The 22197-nt window shown below is 36.0% G+C and overlaps 2 protein-coding genes across 29 annotated transcripts in view; one reads left to right on the top strand and one right to left on the bottom strand.

Moving 5' to 3' along the window:
* Window positions 1–22197, top strand: part of FBXO36 (F-box protein 36) — a 451851-nt gene that overhangs the window by 238287 nt on the left and 191367 nt on the right. The gene's annotated exons all lie outside the window — the stretch shown is intronic.
* Window positions 1–22197, bottom strand: part of TRIP12 (thyroid hormone receptor interactor 12) — a 153700-nt gene that overhangs the window by 26985 nt on the left and 104518 nt on the right. For 13 of the 28 annotated variants that reach the window (XM_050751071.1, XM_050751051.1, XM_050751053.1 and 10 more), the window contains 16 exons: window positions 19319–19354; window positions 19144–19239; window positions 18278–18370; window positions 17919–18080; window positions 15141–15209; window positions 14885–15050; window positions 12313–12430; window positions 11765–11924; window positions 9770–9923; window positions 8059–8287; window positions 7625–7743; window positions 6317–6524; window positions 3672–3772; window positions 3262–3436; window positions 2098–2239; window positions 1006–1197 (listed from right to left, as the gene is read on the bottom strand). In XM_050751071.1, the coding sequence (XP_050607028.1) occupies window positions 1006–1197; window positions 2098–2239; window positions 3262–3436; window positions 3672–3772; window positions 6317–6524; window positions 7625–7743; window positions 8059–8287; window positions 9770–9923; window positions 11765–11924; window positions 12313–12430; window positions 14885–15050; window positions 15141–15209; window positions 17919–18080; window positions 18278–18370; window positions 19144–19239; window positions 19319–19354 (2220 nt within the window). The remainder of the gene's footprint in view (window positions 1–1005; window positions 1198–2097; window positions 2240–3261; window positions 3437–3671; window positions 3773–6316; window positions 6525–7624; window positions 7744–8058; window positions 8288–9769; window positions 9924–11764; window positions 11925–12312; window positions 12431–14884; window positions 15051–15140; window positions 15210–17918; window positions 18081–18277; window positions 18371–19143; window positions 19240–19318; window positions 19355–22197) is intronic. The other 15 variants (XM_050751056.1, XM_050751061.1, XM_050751067.1 and 12 more) reach the window with 3 other exon arrangements.

Raw genomic sequence — 22197 nt, 5'->3', positions numbered from 1 at the left:
AAACAGACATAAGGCTATTCACAGTCTTTATTTATCTGATTTTAGTAAGAATATTCATGTTATGCTATAAAAATATTTAATGCATATGATATAGAGTGCTATTCAGAAACTGCTGGAAATTTTAATGTACTATACACTGTAGGACCCTTGAAACCCACCCATCTCCAGGGGTTTCAGATAAGAGATTGCACATAATCTTAAATATAGTGTAAAACTATACATAATACTGTCACGCGTCTAATGAATCAACAATAAATATTAACTCTGCTTTAGGTGGACCCACAAGTTAAAATACAAGCAATGCTCAAATGCCTCTGAACACAGCAAGCACATGGTGAAATAATGTTAACATATAGGAGAGCTATCCTAAGCGCTATTACGTAGATAATCCAGAGGGAAACGGCCCAAGTGATGCCTTCTCCTTAAGCCACTGTAAAACAAGGAGAATGCTGTCAACAGTATCCAAAGATGACCCTCTTGCTCTGGCCCACTTAAGAGTGAAGGAAGGGGAGCCACTCTGTGGCTCCTGGCTTTGTAATCCACATTATAAACGGTGACATAAATGGTCATCAAGCACCCTTGATGGGAACTGTTACAACTGTATTTTATGTACAAAACAGGAAAATGTATCTCCTCTATCTTATTATAGATGTCTATTTCCCTAAAAGGAACTAATACAAACTTTAATACATTTAAAAACAAATATTCCAAGTAAAATACATTCACAGGTGAGAGACTACTATTAATCGTTCATCTTGCAAGCAAAAAAGACTCAAGATACTTCAACCATAGAAATAGTGACATGAGCTTTGTTAAATCCCCATTTCATTGTTTTACTATTTACTTTGATATATAGAAGTTGAAAGATTCCAACTGCATAAAAACCAAGAAGTTTTCCCTCAATGTCTTGACCCAGACCTGCTGGAAATTATTACTGAGATTAAAATATATGCATTAGTGAATACTGGTTCTTATAAGACATACAGGCATTATTAGGTAACTTACTGGAGAAGAAAAAAATACATGAAGAAATCTCTTTAATCTGATTTCTCTGCTCACAGCATCCTTTTCACTTTTAGATGTCAAATAAAGCAACAGCTGCTTCACAAATCCACTATGTTGGATTTCAAATGATGAAACATCTGACTCTGAGACTATGCTACGGATTTCTACAAGGCACTCAGCTCCACCATCCACCTGAAAGAGTTAGGAAAAGTATTTCTATATTGATTTAAGCAGTACTTAAATACACGACTCACATATCCTCAAAAGGAACTGAATATATTCTCAACGCCCTTAAAAAAAAAAAAGGAGTGGTACAGTCTTAGTAAATCCTTGGAAATTATGATTTTAAACACACACACACACACACACACACACAATATTTCATGAGGAAAACGAGGAATCCATAATAACATAAGAAGAAAATCTTCGCATTCAACCAATGTAGTTTTCTTTAAAAAAGTATTTCTAAAGGATGAGAACACAAAACTGAAGAATAAGGGGCTATAACACCAGAATGAAAAGAGGAATCAAGAATACAAGGTGTGGCTTTAAATTAATACATTTAAGGTCTCAGCAAAATGAACAATGTCTTGGAAAACATACGACCAAAACTGCTCAAGGTACATCAAAAACATCAAAACCAACAACAACAACAAAAAAAAAACAAAACTGAGAACCAGATGAAACATAAAACACTTATTAGTAAACCTCTAGCCTCTCCTGCCACTCTTGAGACCCCATGTGGAGAGAGGGTCTAAGGAAGGCCTATCATCTATACCTATAGTTGAGGATGACTTAGAAAACAGATGTGCTTATGGGGACATTTCTGAAGTTTCTTCATTTGTCAAGAATTATGAGATGTGAAGGAAAGAAAGTCAAAGATGAGGTTTCTAGTACATTTAATATAGACTGATGAATCCTGATAGTCAAGGGATAAGTAAAAGAAATGCCAGCACCAAGGGTGTATATAAGGTAAGAGTCGATGTAGGATAGCTAAATCCACAGGAAGCTAGAGAGTCATGAAGGAAAAGAGTAGCAGGAGATGCTGGGAAGAGACTGAAATAGAGCAGCAAAATGCACTGGCCACAGCACCTGGAGGTTGAGTTGTTCGGTTGCAGCACAAAGTCTCTGAAGGACATTCAAGGCAGGGTTGCTTCCATCCATATTCTCAGAACTGAAATAACGTTCGACAAATTTATGTGCCTGCTCCTTAATCCAACCTTTAATTTTTTCTCTACAAGAAACAAAAAGGAGATATTAAAGTCCCAGTGTATGTAGAAAGGATATAACTTCTGATCAAGGCAAATAGCTGCTACACTTAAAATCCTTTCTGGTCTATGCTTAGAGATTAATAAATTCAGAATCCACAACCAAATTAACTTTCACTTTGAAAATGGGCTATGATGGAGAACTGTTTAAAAACTTAAAATACACTGCAGGTTATTACATGAATTGTAAACAAAGTGCACTAATTTTTTGGAACCCTGCAACCTAACACTTTCCTAAGTGTTCCCTTTATTTTCTAAAGTACACACATATGTGCATTATCCTTGCGTTTCCTGGAGAGCTGAAGTCAAGATTTACAGACCAGAAACACACACCTATTAAGGATGTAATAAGCTATGGCAAACAAGACCCAGCTGCTTAAATTACAAATGCTGATAGCTTCAGCAATTCATTCACTTAATTAAACACTGAAATTCAGATAAACAACCAACAAAACCAAAGACAGCATGTTTATTTTCTCAATGACAATTGGTCTTTTAAAATTTACCTGCAGAGGGAAGTAATCATGTTGGTATGCTACATGCAGAACCCCAAAATCAAACAAGTCCCAAGGCCTTTAAAAAAAAAAAAAAAAGGCTCTCCCCTAAAATCTTTAAGTTCCATTGTACTGGGTAGAGAAATTTTATCATAAATGATGTGAAGAGTGTGGACAGAAAATGTCAGCTTTTCCCTGTCTGGAACAAAACTGAGAAAGAGGTTCCCCAAGGAACACAACTTCGTTTTGAACATATGAGACTTTCAGTTAGGTATGCTGGAAGGAGTTTCAAAGCACATGACTAGAACTTAGGACAAAGCCAGATGCAGGGTTCATAAACTGAGAACCTACCTCATTCTTGAACTATGCTTCTAAGAACAAATTAAAGTGTTGTGTCTATGTATCATCTCCATACAATAAATGTAGTGGCTGAAATAATGTGAAGTTTTTCTAATATGGGAATAGAAGCAACATAACATTCTCCCCCACTTCACCTATTATTGGAGATGGTATCCTTTGAGGCAGCCCTGGCAAGGCCACTACCTCCTGCAGTCCGTGCTGGCTCAATGTTGTTGCTATTGGACTGTGCACTTAACCTTCCCCATGTTTTTGGATTCAAGCTTGCCAGGAAAGAAGATTTAGGTGACTGAGTAGTGGTGGGGCTTTTAGCTATGAAAAGAAAAAAGAACTACAGTTAAGCCATTTTAGTTTAAGTCATGAAAAACAACTGATTTTTAAGATTCACAGTCTTAACAGATTAATAAACTAAAAGAACTAAGAACACTTAGTCCTCAGGAAACTTAGGCATACCTCAAGAGCCACTGGCAGTTTTAATGAAGTAAACATTTCTGCACCTGCTACCACCCTCCCCTTTACCTCCCCATAGTTTTATCAAAGGGGTTACCTTGATTGTCTACTTTGTCATCATCTCTTGGAGGTGAGTACTTTGGCCTTCTTGGCCCTCGTTTTGGCAGTCGTTTTCTCTTTAGAACATCACTTAATCGACTATCACCATGGGAAAATATGAGATAAGTTTAGTAATTACCACTGTTTTGTACCTTTACTCACCAAAAAAGCAAGCTAAAATGGCAGAAACAGTGAGTTATAAAATACTGTCATAACAAGGTATGTTCTTGTTTAGTGATTATTTAATGCCAATTCTGTGCCAGTCATGTTCTAGAGGTGTGCAGACACAGGAAATGATTATTCAGAAAATAACTAGCTGTTTAACTATACTCAACTATGAAACGTAAAGCCCAATAAGACAACTGATCAATTTTCTATGTTGTTCAACTTTAAATAGTAGTATGTAAGTATATAAAACAAATATGCAACACAAAGGAGCAGAATAAAAATAAATGGGTAGTCACCAACCTGAAAAAGAATGTTAAATCTGCATACCATACTTTTTCCCCTAACCAAAATGGCCACGAGTAACATATACATAACACTTAGTGTTCATGTTGTCAAAATACTCCTCTGCCTCTAATATACTACCGAAAGTAATTTCACAGTGTGACAATGGCAATAACATACTAAATAAATGTATTTATAAACATTTTAGTAGGGCTTTTAAAACCTATATACAAACCTAGTGAGTAGTGCGAGTAATTTATTCTGAATTAGAATCATTTAAACACCTGTAGCCTGTTCTAACGACATGAGAAATAGTTTGTAACAGCAATAAATTTTTAGATTAACAAAGCTAAATAAGATGAAAAGGCTGAAAAATGTGGTTTAGTTGGTCTGTGGCCCAAATAAAACTGGAAAAATCTGAAAAAAAAAAAAAAAAAAAAAAACTGGAACGTTTCCAACACCTGACATTTCTATGGAATATACTTAATAATGTGCTCGAATATGCTTGACAATCAGGAAAAATGAACTTTCAAAGGATGAAAAATGTAATTAATTTCCATTTAAAAAATATGAATTTTTCATTTGCAACCATGCTATAATATGGAACCACTTAAAACTATTTAAAACCATGTAAAAATATTTTAAGAAAAGTTATTTACTCTTTCTTTGGCATAATCAACTGTTAGACTCTATAATCAATTCCAACTCCTTAAATTAAAATGGCTCGGAAACACTGCATTTGAGCTGGGCATGCTAGCACATGCCTGTAGTCCCAGTTACTTCAGAGGCCAAGGTGGGGAGGCTCATTTGAGCCCAGGAGTTCGACGTTAGCCTGAGAAACAGAGCAAGACCCCGAGCCATGTCTCTTTAAAAAAAAGGGAGAAAGTAAAAAATTTTTAAAGGGAAAGAAATATTCCAATTGTCTCAACTGTATCATCCCCTGTAATTTACTGAGTATCTATGATGTCTCAGGCACCATGCCTACATTATAGTAAAAACCTGCAATAACTTATGTTACTGCAGCAGCTAGTGGGTAGGAATGGGGCTGGGAAGGAAGTAAAGGAGAGAGCAAGGCTGGAAAGGAAAATGGCAGCCAAAAGCTTGTAGTATCAGGGAAGTACAAGAGTCCCCAGAACTCTCCAAGTCCAATCTCCTCAGACTGGTCAAATAACATGGGTACCAGTTAAACTCAGCAGTTTCCTAAAATAATACCCACTGTGCCAGAAGTTCAGTCTGCCACAAGTCTTGAAACTGCCAACATTCATATTTAAGCTAGACTAGAAAACTGCCACCAGGTGGCACCAATTCCCCTCATCCCCTCTCCTACCTGAGTTAGCTGTCTGCACAGGACAATGCTACCCTGCAGATTGTAAGACTAAATGTTTGGATCCCACTTATTATTACTATATTTTAGAATGATCTACTTTTCAGCTTAAAAGAAGCCAAAAGGAGTACTGCAGTGAATACATTCTCAATTTCAGAACTGAATTTGGTTCATCATGTACCACTCATCCAGTAATATTAAGCTTCTAATAGAAGAAAATAAAAACACTTTTAGAGTGTGGTTTGTTTCTAACACAACAAAACGGAAACCAATAGAAGGTTTGGAAACATTCTTAGCAGCATGGTATAACGAAGATTAAAAGCTGATAAATAAATCGGAGTAGAGAATTTAAGAACTCCCATTTTCCCTTATTAAAAGCAAAGTTATTTACTCCCAGTTGCCAATTAAAGATAAACTGGAAATCAGTATTTTTTGGCCTTTATTCTAAGACTTCTAATTTTCAGTATTTTTAACTGTATCAATATCTGGATGTCTCTAAGGTCGTATGTATGCAGCAGCACAAAAAAGTCCCAAGATTATGAAATCAGAAACCAGAATTCAAATCCCACAACGTTAGAATCTACAAGTAACATAAGTGTTGTAACACTGTGCAAGTCACAAATGCCTCTGACCTTTCGTTTCCTTGTATGTCAATGGGAATAAAACTAATCTCTTACAGTTCCTAAACACAGCCCAATATAGGTTTCCAATAAATCTTTTCTTCCCATTCTCATTAACAAAACACAGATGGAAAAATACTATATATATATATGCTAATATGTTACCATTTTACTCCCTATATGATTCTTAGGTACCAAAAAAAGCACTAACAGCAAAGAAATAAAAAACACAACACAATTCTTACTTACCCTTGAGGGCTGAGATCTAAAGAATCATCTCTGCTGTGCTGCAAGCTGGGTGATCCCAAGTCAGCTGCAGCGTGAGTGGCAGCTGTGGCCGTCCCACTGCTGACTGAAGTTGTGGATCCCAAGGATCCTGACCCATTCGTACATGCCTTTGGTGGACTTGTCAACAAAGACTCGGATTCTGCTAAGTGTTTTACTTGATGCATTACACCTTATAACAGAGATGAAAGGGAGTCAGTTGTAATCAGGAATAGAACCTTCTCCCCACCACTACAAAATCCCTAAATACCAACACTGACACAATACACAAAAAGACTAAAACATAACTGGCAAATAGGTAAAAGAAATTAGAAGCCAGAGTTTTCAACTTGACTTCAATCAGAAAAAAGTATAAAAACTAAAGGTTAAAGAAAAATACTTATATTGAATGTCTTCTAATCTTCAAAACCAGATTATATAAAACTTAATAGGGTCATAATGTCCTACTCAGAGTTCAAAATACTCATTATAAAAACAATAATCAATTACAGAAATACAGTGCACACCCTGTGGTGTGATAGCCAGAAGGGATGAAAAAGACCTAGAATTATCAGTTAACTTCCAGTGCTACAAAAAGACAAGATCACATTAACACTGTCACCAAAAAAAAAGAAAACAGCTATTGAAGGGTGGGAACTATCACATCCTTGAAGGTGTGTAAAGAGAGCTAAACATTAACTTGTGAGGCAGGGGTTCCTATCTGTCCTGGAATCATAGGAGAGTATGTATGAAGGAGCGTGACTAAGAACTATCAAAATGTATACCAATGTGTGTGTCTGATTATCAGCTAGTATAAACTATATGCAAATATGTGGATAAATTTAATGTGAGTGAATGAGCACACATTCACAGTTCTCTGGGGAAGAGTCCACGACTTCTATCATTCTATCAAACTCTTATTAAAAAACAAACTGTAATCCCATGCTGAGGCAGTAGGATTGCTTGAGGCAAGGAAGTTGACATCAGCCCAGATGTGCGCTAATTTTTGTATTTTTAGTAAAGTCGGGGTTTCACCATGTTGGCCAGGCTGGTATCCAACCCCTGACGTCAAGTGATCCACCTGCCTGGGCCTCCCAAAGTGCTGGGATTATAGGCGTGAGCCACCACACCCAGTATGAAAGACACATTCTATGTACTCCGAGCTGTAAGCTAACAGGGCTTTAAATGTCATTTTTAAATGGAAAAGCTATCAGTTTGTGTTCAACAGATTAAAACTTTATTTCTATTGAAGTACTATCTAGACTAAATGACTATTAATTTACATGACATTACCTTCTCTTCTGAAGTAAACACTAAAAATATCAGGTAACTTCTGCATTAAGATTTCTGCCATCTGAAGTGCTCCCACTACTATCTTCAGGTCTTGGCTTGACAGCATGGAAGCAATGTGACTAAAAAAAGAAAGCATTTGTATATAAAACTCTGCCTGAATTTGATGATTATTTTTGGCCATACTACTTTAAATTGAGAGCAAAGAATTTTCATTGTGAAACCATTCCATTAACATAAACATTTTTCTTAACTGTTCAACTTTTATATTTTATAAAAGCTGTATGTGAATATGAATAGACATTAGACAAAAAAGAGCTCAAGATACTCCAAACAAACTTTTGTGCATATTTTTTCTATTATTACTTTAGAGGTTTCTGAAATTACTTGCAGAGATTTGAATTTGTAAAATGTTTCTACTATTTTCATTAACACACCTTGAAACAGCATGATTTTTCAGAACATCCTTCAGAAGTTCAGCATCCGCAAAATAAATTATCCTAAGAATTGCTCTAAGGCACTTATGTCTGACCGCAGGTCCTGCTGAGGAACTATACACTTCATAAAGAACACCAAATAATGTCTTAATAAAAGACTTAGCCAGTTCTGGATCCTCTTTCATAAGCTGTGCTCGAGCATCATCCTTCTTTGACTCTGAATATCCACCTATTAAAAAAAAAAAAATGCAATCCTGAAGTGACAGACTTCAGAAACACAATAAACAATATAAAATACTCAAGTCAATGTAATTCTTGAAATGCTATGAAAACTTTTTCATTATAAAACACATGAACTTCTTTGATATGATCAACTAGGATTTACAAAGATGCTAAAGGCAACATTAAGACAGGCAAAATTCAGCTCTCTAGAAAACCAGTGACCCATTCGGACCAGCTGAAAGTAACAATTCATCACCACACTGTACCTCTTTATTTTACTGATATATATTCAATGAAACAAGAGAGAAATCCAGTCCTAACCAACTAAACCAGTGGTAAGAAACAAGAGTTCTAGAAATACACGGTATTTCACTAAAAGCTTTGTAAAATGGATAAAAAAGGTAATTCTGCCACTTTGCTTAGTGACATAAAGTGTGAGGAAAAGATAACTGATAAATAGTAAGTTATACACAAGGGGTTGACAAAGTACGGTCTGTAAGCCGAATCCAGTCCACCACCAGTTTTTGTAAATATAATTTTATTAGAACGCAGCCATGTACATTTGTTTACATATTGTATATGGCTAATTGAAGGCTACAATGGCAGTGGTGGTGAGTATAGACTATATAACCTGCAGCACTTACATTATTTGCTCTCTGGCCCTTTTCTTTTTCTTATTTAATTAATTTATTGAGACGGAGTCCCACTCTGTCGCCCAGGATGGAGTGCAGTGGCGGGATCTCAGCTCACTGCAAGCTCCGCCTCCCGGGTTCACACCATTCCTCTGCCTCAGCCTCCCAAGTAGCTGGGACTATAGGCACCCGCCACCATGTTCGGCTAATTTTTTGTATTTTTAGTAGAGACGGGGTTTCACCGTGTTAGCCAGGATGGTCTCCATCTCCTGACCTCATGATCCACCCACCTCGGCCTCCCAAAGTGCTGGGATTACAGGCGTGAGCCACCAAGCCCAGCACTATCTTGCCCTTTTCCAAAAAAAAAAAAAAAAAAAAAAAAAACACATTTGTGGACCACTGTTCTCTAAACTACAGCTGCAAAAGCAATAAACTAAATCCCTGAGGGGAGAGAGAAATGTCAGAAACCTGGCTTTGTTTTTTTTTTAATCACGATTATCTGTCCTCAATTAATTCAGATAATTTTGGCAGGAAGGTATAAAATACAAGGTTGGAAAGAACTAGTCAATGGACCTAAAGGTATAATAGTAGTAACAGGATCAGATAAAAATCTGCATGAGCGAATTCTAACTCGAGTCTCAGAACATCAGGTAAGTAGACAAATTGTGGAAAAGACACCAGTTAATACTGGCTCACTCATCCATTACTGCACATGATTTAAGAAATCCAAAACCAAATTATTGTTATGCAATTGACTTAAGCTTAAAAAGATACTTAATGAGCCAATTATTATTTATTATGCAAACACAAAATATTGCACAATAGTATAGTGCTATTTTAACTCAGAATGTACTTACTAGTGTTACTATTGGCTAAGGGGTTAGGTTTTCTCTGAATGGCACGTGCTGTTCCCGTGTCCTCATTGATTTGCTGCATAGAATTAAAATCAATAGTATAAACTCGTCCCAGAGTGGACAAGCTTATCTCATCCTCACCGACCTGATGGGCTGCCTGAGAGCAAAGAGAGAGAAACTTTGAATATAAACATTGAGAAATCTATTACCTTAAGACACAGTGGGGACCCTCCAAATATGCTATCTTACATATTTATTTCATCAGGCCTTAGATGGTGAAGTTAACAGAAGATGGAAAATTTAATAGTGTAGATAGGACAAAACTCATTCATTCACCAAATCATTTTTAGTTAGACATAGGTTACATGCCTCAAGCCTTATCAGGGACCCTTAGACAAAATGCAGATAAAATCTTGATGAAAGATCCATCTATGTAGCATCACTGACACAAAGAAGACACCATTTGTATTAAGAATGCTTTTGAGACATTGCTTATAAAAAAATCAGTTATCCATAAATCTTGGTATTCTTAGATTAAAAATGTTATTTACACGATGAATTCTTAGCAACCTACCAAAATCCTCCCTTAAACAAAATGATCCTATAAAACTGTCCTCATGAAACAAAGATAACTTAAAGATTGAAAGGGACACAACTGAAACAGATTCATTGCCAAGGTTGCGTGTGGTATACAGAACATATTTGAGACAGTTCAATGAACACGAGTTTGATTTAAAGAGACTCCAGAAGTGACAAAATATTCTCATTACAGAATCCAATCTATGGAACTCCTAGGCTGAATGGAAGACAAGATTCTCAGCACATATGAGAGAGTAAGCTAATAGTGAAGGTGATCAGGAAGCTAATAGTGAAGGTGATCAGGAAAATGCTAAAAAGAAGATGACTTAGAGTTAGAGACCAGGACCGCTATTAGCAGGATTGGCCTGCTTATGTATTGCTTATATACAATGCTGCACAAAACACCAGTCAAAGTCAATTTTCTCATAAAAGTTGGCTCTGAAACTGGATTTATTTTTAAAACTCTTGATTTTATGATGTAAGTCATTGGTTTAAACTTTTTTCTAAAATTCATTTTTAGAAACCAACTAGAAGGCACCTTTAAAGAAGACTGTCTATTCAAAATGTGTGATGTTCTAAAAAAAATTCAAACATCAAAGGTTGAAATTAGAAAAGACATAAATTCTTACAGGTGTCTCATGTATTGAAAATAGTAAATTATGCATGGCATCACAAATAACACAGTGACCAACACCTCCTAAGCTGGAGCAAATATTATGCTAATTTAGTTTTAAAAAATGTTTCAGTGCAAACAATATATAAGAAAGTAAAAATCAAAATCACATAAAACTGTCACACAAAATCACTGTCAACATTTTGGTATATTCCTCCCCTTTGTATTATTCATATTTTCACTTATTTTGCTGAATTCCAAAAAGATTCACATAATATTGTATACTGTGTTTTTCATTCATATTTGATTTTATATCATTAAAATCTGTCCCAATAATATCTGGATAACATACAAGCCTATGTGTATCACAATTTACTTAATTATTTACCCAGAACTAGCTATTTCATTTGTTTCCACGTTTTTGCTCTTAAAAAATATTGAGAGGGAACTATTTGTATGTAAATCTTTGCTCATGGGACATTGCTTTCTGATAGAAGATAGATACGTTTTAGAACCTACAGCCTAAGTCTTCCAATGTTTCCTTTCAGAAATGAGGAAACTATGGAACAACAAACTTAAATTACTTGCTCCAAGTCAATCAGGTAGTTAGCAGCAGAAGCAGGACTAGAACATGATGTTTTCTGACCTGAACAGAAATGAGGACCTTGTTCTCAGGAGACAAAATGAGAGAATCTTGAGTTAATTCAAAATCAAGCACATTCAAGTACACATATCCACCTCCCCACTCCATCCCTACACCCACTCTCCAACAAAATAGACATATTTAAACGGTACGATGAAACTACTACCTCAATGATCCGGCTGTCAATCCTGTTATATGGATGCCAGAGGCCCCGATCGTCACGCCACTGCCATATCGCACCATCTGTGTTCTGTGCATTTCCCTTCTTCAACATGGTATCAACTGCAAAAATGCCTTCTTTTGGTAAACATGGCATAAGTTCACTGAAAACAAAAAGTACAATAATTTTAGTAACTTTATGAAATATCAGTAAACGTTAGGTCTATGAAGAAAAATAATCTCACACAAACTACAAGTTATAGTTAGCCCCATCTTTTTTTTTTGGAGACAGAGTCTCACTCTGTCACCCAGGCTGGAGGGCGGTAGCATGATCTCGGTTCACTGCAACCTCCGCCTCCCGGGTTCAAGCAATTCTCCTGCCTTGGCCTCCCAAGCAGCTGGGATTACAGGTGCTCGCCACTACGCCCAGCTAATTTTTTGTATTTTTATTAGAGACGGGTTTTCATCATGTTGGCCAGGCTGATCTCAAACTCCTGACCTCGTGATTCATCCGCCTCGGCCTCCCAAAGTGATATTTAGCCCAATCTTTACCAAATCAGAGATGTCAGTTCATACAGTTCTTGAGGACTTCGTGGAACAAGATCAATCTGTTCCTGACAACTTCCATTGGAGGCACCACACAGGAGAAAGTGAAGCGTTTCTGCAATGTCTGTAAAAACCAACAACAAAAAACAAAAGCCTATTAAACTAGTTATAGTACCTCATTCAAGGGCAAACATTACCCAAGGGGGTAAAATAACCAGAATTATTTTCTTACAAAGCAACATAATGCAGAAAATAATGTAAAAAATGCAAAAGTGCTGTAATAAAGACCTAAAAAGAAATTCGTGTAGATTTTAACAATCTCTTTCTGGAGACTTCATTCTTTAGTTCAAACCTAGCTGGGTGCCTCATCACAATTCCTTCTTAACCCTAAGACTTCAGGAACCCTTTATTTCTTTCCTTGAGAAGCACAGTATGTTGCACAAAAATGCATTCAACATACCACAAACCAAATATATTCATGTATTTGTCTTCAATTCAAATACACTGAAAATGTGTGGCCTATAGTATAAAATGTAACAATTAAAAACTGTATTGTGATCAAACTGTAACTTGATACAAGGATCGGGCAGGCATTCTCTACTGTAAGTTTCCACTGCCAGAAGACATCATTCTCTGGAGGACTCTGCAGTGATAACCACTCAGATGTGCTGACACTGAGTGGAAGGAACTCTCAGTCTCCACAGTTTAGTCAGTCTAAACCTAAGGAAAGCTGAAACCTAAAGACACAGCGGGGTCTTTGCTGATTGTGTGTGTGTTCCTGTAAATATTATACATATGCAAAATATACATAGACATTTTATTAGAATGTTTTGCCAATAATCAGTAAGTTCTATAATCAAGAAAAATATTCATTAATGATTTGGGCAGAGAGATGTGGATAGTGAATTGCCTGCCACACAGAATTTCACAATTAGCGGTTAAGATTTTTTTTTAATTGCAGTTTTGCAACTTTATAGACAAGTTTGAATACATGGTATGCTGCATTATAAGGATTTTATTTTTTTAGAAGTCAAGGGATGACAACAAAATAGAGACAAATAGAAGAGGTCCACATTTCCTTTTACAGGGTTATTACAGTAAGCAACTATGGTGACCTCCATATGACAAACATGTGGTAAACTGCCTGGAGCATGCAAAAGAGGTGAAAATACACTAAAAGAAAAAAAAAAAATTAAACAAAAGGCAGGTAGCAATTTTCCAAATTAGTATTTAGGGATGTGCTGTAACAAAACGTACATTAACAAGAAATAATCTCTCTTACTGATTTGGGAAATGTTGGGATAAACAAGGTTCAAAGAACTCCTAGGGACTTTAGTAAGTAAAATGAATTGTGGATACTCAAGAAGGAGTTGAACCTTTCCCAATCTTATTTAGGAAAAGAGCACTTTCTTCAGGACCACTCAAAATAGGGTTGTCTGGAATACCAAGCTTGGAAAAGACTCTATGCTTTATGGAGAATCTTTCCAACTAGCCACCTCAACAACATTATTTTTCTACAAAGTTATGTGCCAATGTGTTAATTCACAAGAAGAGCGACTAAATATAAAACTGAGCTTCCCTAAAACGAAAATATTATACTGCTAAATATACTGTCTCAGACAGTATGGGACCCCTCAGACAGAGTGGGACCAAAGACGATTTTATCAGTTAATATCATCACTGACTCCCGGGGTAACATCCACAGAGATTAGAATTATGGCTATGAAATTACGCACAATTAAAGGTATTCTACACAAAAGTGATGAATACTCTTCTAGAACCAATCATAACAGCCAGGTGTGATAGCTCATGCCTATAATCCTAGTACTTTGGGAGGCCAAGGCGGGAGGAAGGCTTGAGCCCAGGACTTCAAGAACACCCTAGGCAATACAGTAAGACCTTGTCTCTACAAAAAGTTAAAAAGAAAAAAAAAATTACAATGTATAGATGTTGTTTGGTGCCCCACCATTCTCTGACATCAACTTGTTAAGTCTAAGGATTGAGAGAGGAACGGTCAACTACAAGAACAGTGCAATACAATTTTATTTCCTATACGCTGTGTAAAGGTTTAGAAATACCTAAATTTGAAAGGTCTACGTTTGAAAAGGTTTAGAAATAACAAATTAGCAAACATCAGAGGTATTCATCATTATAAATACATTCCTACTTTCTGAGGGAAGGAAGCATTCTGGAATCAGAAAAACTGCTAGAAAATCTAACATGGGCAGAAAAAGCAACCTATATAAGCTGAAGACAGCTGGTTATTGGTTAACATAAAACTCAGAATTCTCCTAATCAAGGATGGTTACATGACAAACATTGAATAGAAATTAATGACTTTGTATTGTTAGCCCTAGAAACACCAAGGGCAAACGTTTAATTTATACTTTAAAAGGAGTATGTTAGAAACATTAACATACCGTCCCAACACAAATTTATTACATATTAACACTTCTCTTTACTATCCAGTGCCTATGATATTAGTAATCTCTTCCATTTGCTTGGCTTATGTTGACTTTACACATTAATGAAGAACCAACTTTTCCTGCTTAAAGTAGAACAGTAAAATTGCACTTACTTTGTTTCATAAGTTGAACAGCTAAAGTTGGACAGTTGGAACACATCAGAGAAAACATGCGAACCACCATTATAAACATCCCAGAACTTAAAATGGGTGGAGTCACTACCAACAGCTGTTGAACATTTGTAAGCAGATCTTTGGAAGCAACCTGCTGGAGTAAATTCTTCACGAACACAAGAATAAAGGAATTATTACATCAAGATTCAGCAATTCAACCACCTCATAAAAATACTACCAAAGACTAAACACTTACCTCCTCATGCTGGAAGTTGTCCACTAGGCGTGCAAAACAAAGGCAAGTGCTTTCTACTGACTTTTTATCCTATTTTTTTAATAAAGGAAAATAAAATTTATTAGCATGAAGCATTTTCACTGTCATATATCACTATTTCATCTTCTTCCTAATCCCAGATTCTTGAAGGCAAGCTCAATTAGTAAACGATGGCTTTGAAAATGCAAATGGGCCTAAGCAAGGTAGTCAGTAACGTCACAATTTCAAAACAAAGAGGAAACAAACCAACCTCTCCCCTGTATAAAGGCCACTACTAGATAAAAGCAAATACACAGAAAAGGAAGAACTATTATGCTTACGCAATCTCGATACCTAAACAAATGTTATACTAAAGAAATATATAAACATCCTACTTTCCTTTAAAAGCATTACAGGTAGAAATGTTTAAGTGAGTACACACTAAAAAGTTAGAAAAAGGAAAGTTGCAAGAACCAGACATTGTTTCTTGACAATGTTACAAATAGGGCATAGACTTGCAATATTCACTATTAAAAACAAGTAATTCACTATTAAAAAGTTACACTACAAAAACAAATTGCCATATTTGTCATAAAAACAGGGTGGCATCATTGACAAAACGTTTGAAATAATTGTCATAAAAAGAAGGGAAAGACTGTTTTACTGGCTAGACTAATGTTTTGATAGACCTTGATTTTTCCTAACTTATAATTTGACTTTTCATATGTAAAAATTAGACTTGTTTCTACAAAAATGAGAATTCAGATATTATAAAGGCCTATAGCCTAAACCTTCACTGACAGTACATAAATCTAGAAAGAGTGCTAGAAATAGTGACTATTTAACTTCTCCAAATCTTTTGTCTTATTTCTAAAGAACATCATATGGAACTGATTATCACATACCAGAGCACACACTTTTAGACTACAGAAAAGATTATCTCAACTATGTTTTTATTTATTATTATTATTTTGAGACAGAGTTTCACTCTTGTTACCCAGGCTGGAGTGCAATGGCACGATCTCAGCTCACTGCAAACCTCTACCTCCTGAGTTCAAGCGATTCTCCTGCCTCAGCCTCCCGAGTAGCTGGGACGCATCACCACGCCCGGCTAATCTTTTATTTTTAGTAGAGACGGGGTTTCACCGTGTTGGTCATGCTGGTCTCTAACTCCTGACCTCAGGTGATCCACCCGCCTCGGCCTCCCAAAATGCTGGGATTACAGGTGCAAGTCATTGTGCCCCCAGCCAACTATGTTTTTAAAAATAAACACATAAACACATTTTTAAAAAATGAGTAACACTACTTTGCCTTGATCATCGTAAAAACAAAAGACTCTAGGGTGATTAAATGATCACTACTATTTTATCTTACATAAATCCCTTATTTGGTCAGGCGCGGTGGCTTACGCCTGTAATCCCAGCACTTTGGGAGGCTGAGACAGGTGTGTCACTTGAGTGCAGGAGGAGTTTGAGACCAGCCTGGCCAATATGGCGAAACCTTGTCTCTACTAAAAACACAAAAATTAGCTGGGCGTGATGGCACGCACCTGTAATCCCAGCTATTCAGGAGGCTGAGGCAGGAGAATCGCTTGAACCCGGGAGGCAGAGGCTGCAGTGAGATCACGCCACTGCACTCCAGCCTGGGCAACAGAGTAAGTAAGACTCAGTCTCAAAAACAAAACAAAACAGAACAAACAAAAAAAAAATTCCGAAATTGTTTAAAAATATTTTTATGAACCTAATGTCCCACGGGTCTTAGCCACACTTTGTAATGGCAATTTCAAAGCCAGGTTTCTAGAAATATCTTTAGCAATAACAAACAACACTTTAAAATATTTCTCTGTAGTTTAAAAAAAAAAAAAAAAAAAAAAAAAAAAAGATCAATTTCTCCATAGCCTTGAAGCTGCACTCACAATTTGTCCTCACCATCCCCGGCCCATAAACCCTGCTTTTCACACTGTATCATCAGGTCCATTGATTCTGCCACCTAGATAATCGCTTTTGCTCTTCTCCAACCCCAGACAGCCACAAACTACATTTTTCATTTCTGTTTGGGACACAGTCTAGTCTCTCTTCTGGTCTTAACCCATATCCTCCTGTTTCCATCTGACTCCTCCAATGCCTCTCAAGAAAGGGTGATCTTTCCAAAAAGAACTTCTGATCATATCACAGAGTAAATACTCAGTGTTTGCTGAAATAACAAATCCATCCCTTAAAGTCAAAATTGTTAAAGTCATCAAACATATGAATTACTGTTCGTTTGAATAAATCTACCAAAATTTTATAAAATAACCTAATATGGCACATAACTGGATAAAAATAAAAAATATTAATCAGAACATTTTTGATTATATATGCAGTTGAAAGATTTAAAATACTAACTGAAATTGTCATTTTTAAAAAGTGGCTAGGCACGATAGTTCATGCCTGTAATCCCAGCACTTTGGGAGGCTGAGGCGGGTAGTTCACTTGAGGTCAGGAGTTCAAGACCAGCCTGGCCAACATAGTAAAACCCCGTCTCTACTAAAAATACAAAAATTAGTAGGGCGTGGTGGCACACACACACAATCCCAGCTACTCACTCGGGAAGCGGAGGCAGGAGAATCACTTGAACCCAGCAGGCAGAGGTGGCAGTGAGCTGAGATTATGCCACTGCACTCTAGCCTGGGTAACAGAGTGAGACTCTATCTCAAAAAAAAAATAAAATTAAATAAAAAATAAAATTTAAAAAATAAGTAATAAAACACTTAATGGCACATAAAATAGATGCATATTTTACCTGATGTGTTAGCCTTTGGGTTAGCAATGGGAGGGAATCTGCCACAAAATGAAATTCATCTGGTGTGATACTCTGGCAGCAATTGGCTGCAATTGCTAATGCATTTCTTTGGGCATTTATGCTGAAGAACTCTAAGTACAGCAAGCAGTCTGCCAAACCACCCTAAAATATAGAAAACTGTTAAGGTAAAGAAAAATCCTTTATCAGCAATAAAAATAATTTAACTCTTAAAAAGTCTAGCACAATACTTTGGAAACAACATTTGTATCTTACAAAAACTGCAATTAAGTAGCTTGTACAAATGTGGATTTTAAAATTCTACATAAGGTGAAATGTAGTCCTTCAGTAACAACACTTACCGCCTGTAGAATGGCTTTACTGTGTCTCCGTGACAACATCTCCAAGGCAGTCAAGGCCTGCTCTGCCACATCAATACACTGAATAACTTGCAGCTGGGAACATATAGTTACCATAAGGTTATCATTTAAGTTCTTTTCCAATAACTTATCTTCTACAGACAGTATTTTCTCTAATTTACATCAATGTATACTATCTCAAAACGTGTAACCCACCATAGGATGTAAGTCGCTTAGCAGCTTAAGCTATAAAGTATGGCCAAAACAGTTTCCTTCTAACCAGTTTGTGGTTTTAAGATACTGAAAAATGTTTTACATAATTACCCAATTACATAACCTTTAAATCTTCAGATTTAAAATAGATGAGTTGTTTTACATAACAAAATTTTAAAATCAGATTTTAACTTTACATCATATTGCAAATTTATGAGATAAATTTTGTTGTGCATTAAACAAACAAAAAGGTCCGTAAGACAGACAAAAAACACAGTTTACTACAAACCATATGAAAATTTCTATTCCCCACTGATTCAACTTTCTCAGCTATATAATGAGGGTATAAATAGCTATCAACCTCACTGGGATGTTTTCTAGAAATCAGATTATTTTTAATCAAATACTTTAAAGTTCTTCTCTGAAAGTTCTTATATTAATGTGCTAATTATTACTAAAAATTACAAAACTAGGCTGGGATTCTACAAATGATTTATCTTCAACTTCAAACTATTGATCTGCTGGATATAAAACATTTTTCAGGAATCTTGGCTAAAAAATATACTTTATTTAGATAATGAAAGCTGAAATTCAAGAGTTTGAAACTTGATTTCCCTATGCCTGCTTTTGAACAAATGGGGTAAAAGTAGGATCACCTTTTCTAAAAAGACAGGAATAGCATCTACTACAACAGCAGAAGATCGAGGAAGTGCTTCCATCATGTATGTTAAGGCTCGACAAGCATGGTTCATCTAGAAAAGAAGAGATTTCGATGAATAAAAATTCAAAACTTAAATATCCACCATTTTAAAAAATACAGTATATACTTACAATATCAAAATTATGCTCCATCTGAAGTAATGTAATCTGTTAAAAAGATAACAAAGTATTAGAAGGTATACTCCTTGGGAAAATCCTAAAGGTGTTTCTTCCTCTTCTATTTGAACTTCAGCTGAAATGGTATTATTCGTAACTTTTACCACACAAAAATAACGTCAAGATAAAACCTAGTAGGCATACACCAGGAATGATTACACTCAGGATGGTTCATCACACACAGTGACTCCGACTTGAGTGTGCTGCTAGATAACCATCACCTCATGATACAGGTCACAAACAAAGCCTTCTTGTTACTTACAACCTATCCTTTTGGTAGCTCTAACCCTTTCAGAAGCCTATTAATATATCCCTGAGAACTTACCAGTGTTAATAAATACTAGATAGATAAATAAACAGGATCAGCAATGCATTGACATTTGTTGAATTAACAAATGTCAGCAAAGATTCAGGACCATAACTCTTGTGAACAAGCTTCTCTAAAACAGACAAGCACCATTTAACTCAGCTTTAAAATACACAGTAATATAGGATTTAAACACAAGATAGATCACACCAGAAACTATGCACTAAAGTCAAATTAATATAATTACTCCATATACGCGGGAATAAGTTTAAATATTGATTTTAGTTTTTCTTGTGGGAAGGATCTTAAGCAGATTTCAGCTATGTTTTTCTAATGAAGGAATGCAAAACTGCTGGGGATACACACTCCGTCCTCTTGAAGCAGCTGAGTCACCAAAGAAATTTTCTCCTTGGGGGTAAGACAGTCATTCACTGTCTTCTGGTTCAACAGAAATTTTTAAATGCACTGAATTAAGTACCCTTCAATTAAATTTATAACAACAACAAACATCAGATATTCTAACACAATACTCACACAATATGAATGTCTTCTCAGCTCTGAATTGTGCTGGGTAAAGTATACCTACATACCAGAAGTCCTAAGAACTATTTTTGTTTAAAAGCAGTTACACACAAACACCATAACACATACACACACTCCATTTCAGGACTTAAAAAAACCAAAATCCTACTTATCAAATCACTTAATATTAGTCACTTAGAACACTTAGTGTAATTTGAAAGGGGTTGTCATGTTAAAAGAAAAAGTACTAGGTTCCCCAATTATTAAACAACCTTGTTATACCGTGTTTGGGAAGGACTGACATAAGCAGATTCCCTTTCACCAAAAATGGCTATTTATGTCACATGACTGCACTGTGATGAAGAGATATACATAAATAATATTCAACTGTGATAAAACATATATCTGGAGAACTCATTAATAACAGCCATTATTAATAGCGAGAGCATCCTTGTGCAAGTCAATCAGGTACTTAAATCTAACAACCAGCACATTAAGTAAAGTGAATTATGTGTCAACATTTCCGCCTAGACTTAATGGCTTCTTTATTTAACTAATAAAAATTAAAATTTAACTGTAGATAGTATAAGGTAAGCCCAGTTATTTGTTGCTACTTCTTAGTGAACAAACAACAATAACAATAAAACAAACGAAAATTTGATGCGGGTCACAGAAGCCAGCTATTGAACAAATCAGCAATCTGAGAATGGACATTAACACAGGCAAAATCTGAAAGTTGAAAGGTTAATAATATTGCTATTACGAAACACACAGAAAGCAACATGTACAACTTTTACTAGAATGGAAATGATAAAATTTGAACACTGGCTTTTATTATCTGCACCTGGGTGGCAGGTGAAGAAATTGTTCTATCCTTTATCAAACTCTGCCGGAGCTGAGCCATCCAAATAAGAACAAGCAGAATAAGAATCATCACCTTATATTTCACAGGCTTTTCTTTACTCAGCTCTATCACCAAAACTCAAGCTATCTCCATAATTTGTTCAAACAGGACAATATGATGTAATAACCACAGCTTTACTGCATATACAAAAAAGATTTACATGGTATTTAATTGTAATTTCCAAAAAAAAACATGCTACAATGTCATCATGTTTATGTTTGTCTTTTGGTAGCGTTTGATTTAGACTCAAATTTTAATCTTACATTATAGCCAATTTATTTAACTTTGAACAAAGAAATTATCAATCCACTATTTAAACACTGTATTGTGCTAAGGTGCCTACATTTGATAATAGCAATTTTTCTTCCTATTGTTTTCATATTTAAAAGTTTAAGGAATCAAGCTGTTAATACATTTCTCATATCAAAATATCAACTCATAACTGTGTTGAAAAGGCACTAAGAAGATTTTTTAAAGTCTTTATTTCTTTTTCTTAGACAGAGTTTCACTCCTGTTACCCAGGCTGGAGTACAGTGGCACGATATTGGCTCACTACAAGAGATTAGAGCGATTCTCTGCCTTCCAGGTTCAAGTGACTGTCCTGCCTCAGACTCCTGAGTAGCTGGGATTTACAGGCACCTGCCACCATGCCCAGTAAATTTTTTCTATTTTAAGTAGAGACAGGGTTTCACCATGTTGGCCAGCCTGGTCTCGAACTCCTGACCTCAGATGATCGACCTATCTCGGCCTCCCAAAGTACTAGGATTACAGGCATGAGCCACCGTGTCTGGCCAACATAAAAGCTTTTAAACTGAAAAGATCCACATATATACCATATGGCTTGAGTAGTATTCCCATGTAGACACGTACTAAATATGAAACCTTTCTGGCCCTCCAACACAACCCAAAGTGAGCTTCCCCGGCCCATTGCTCCATGGATCACCAGGCTAAAAGAAAAAGCACGTATATTTTACATGGCAGGAGTTAAGGTTACTGATGAGGCGAACAATTTAAAACCAGTCATTTAAGTATCAAGAATTGGGTGACTATTCATCAAAAAATGACTTAGAAAATTTGCTATCTCATTAGCAACTGCTCACA

Source organism: Macaca thibetana, chromosome 12 (genome assembly GCF_024542745.1).
Source record: "Macaca thibetana thibetana isolate TM-01 chromosome 12, ASM2454274v1, whole genome shotgun sequence".
NCBI lineage: Eukaryota > Metazoa > Chordata > Mammalia > Primates > Cercopithecidae > Macaca > Macaca thibetana.
Note: the sequence above shows the minus strand (reverse complement) of the source record. Positions and strands in the feature narration are given on the sequence as shown.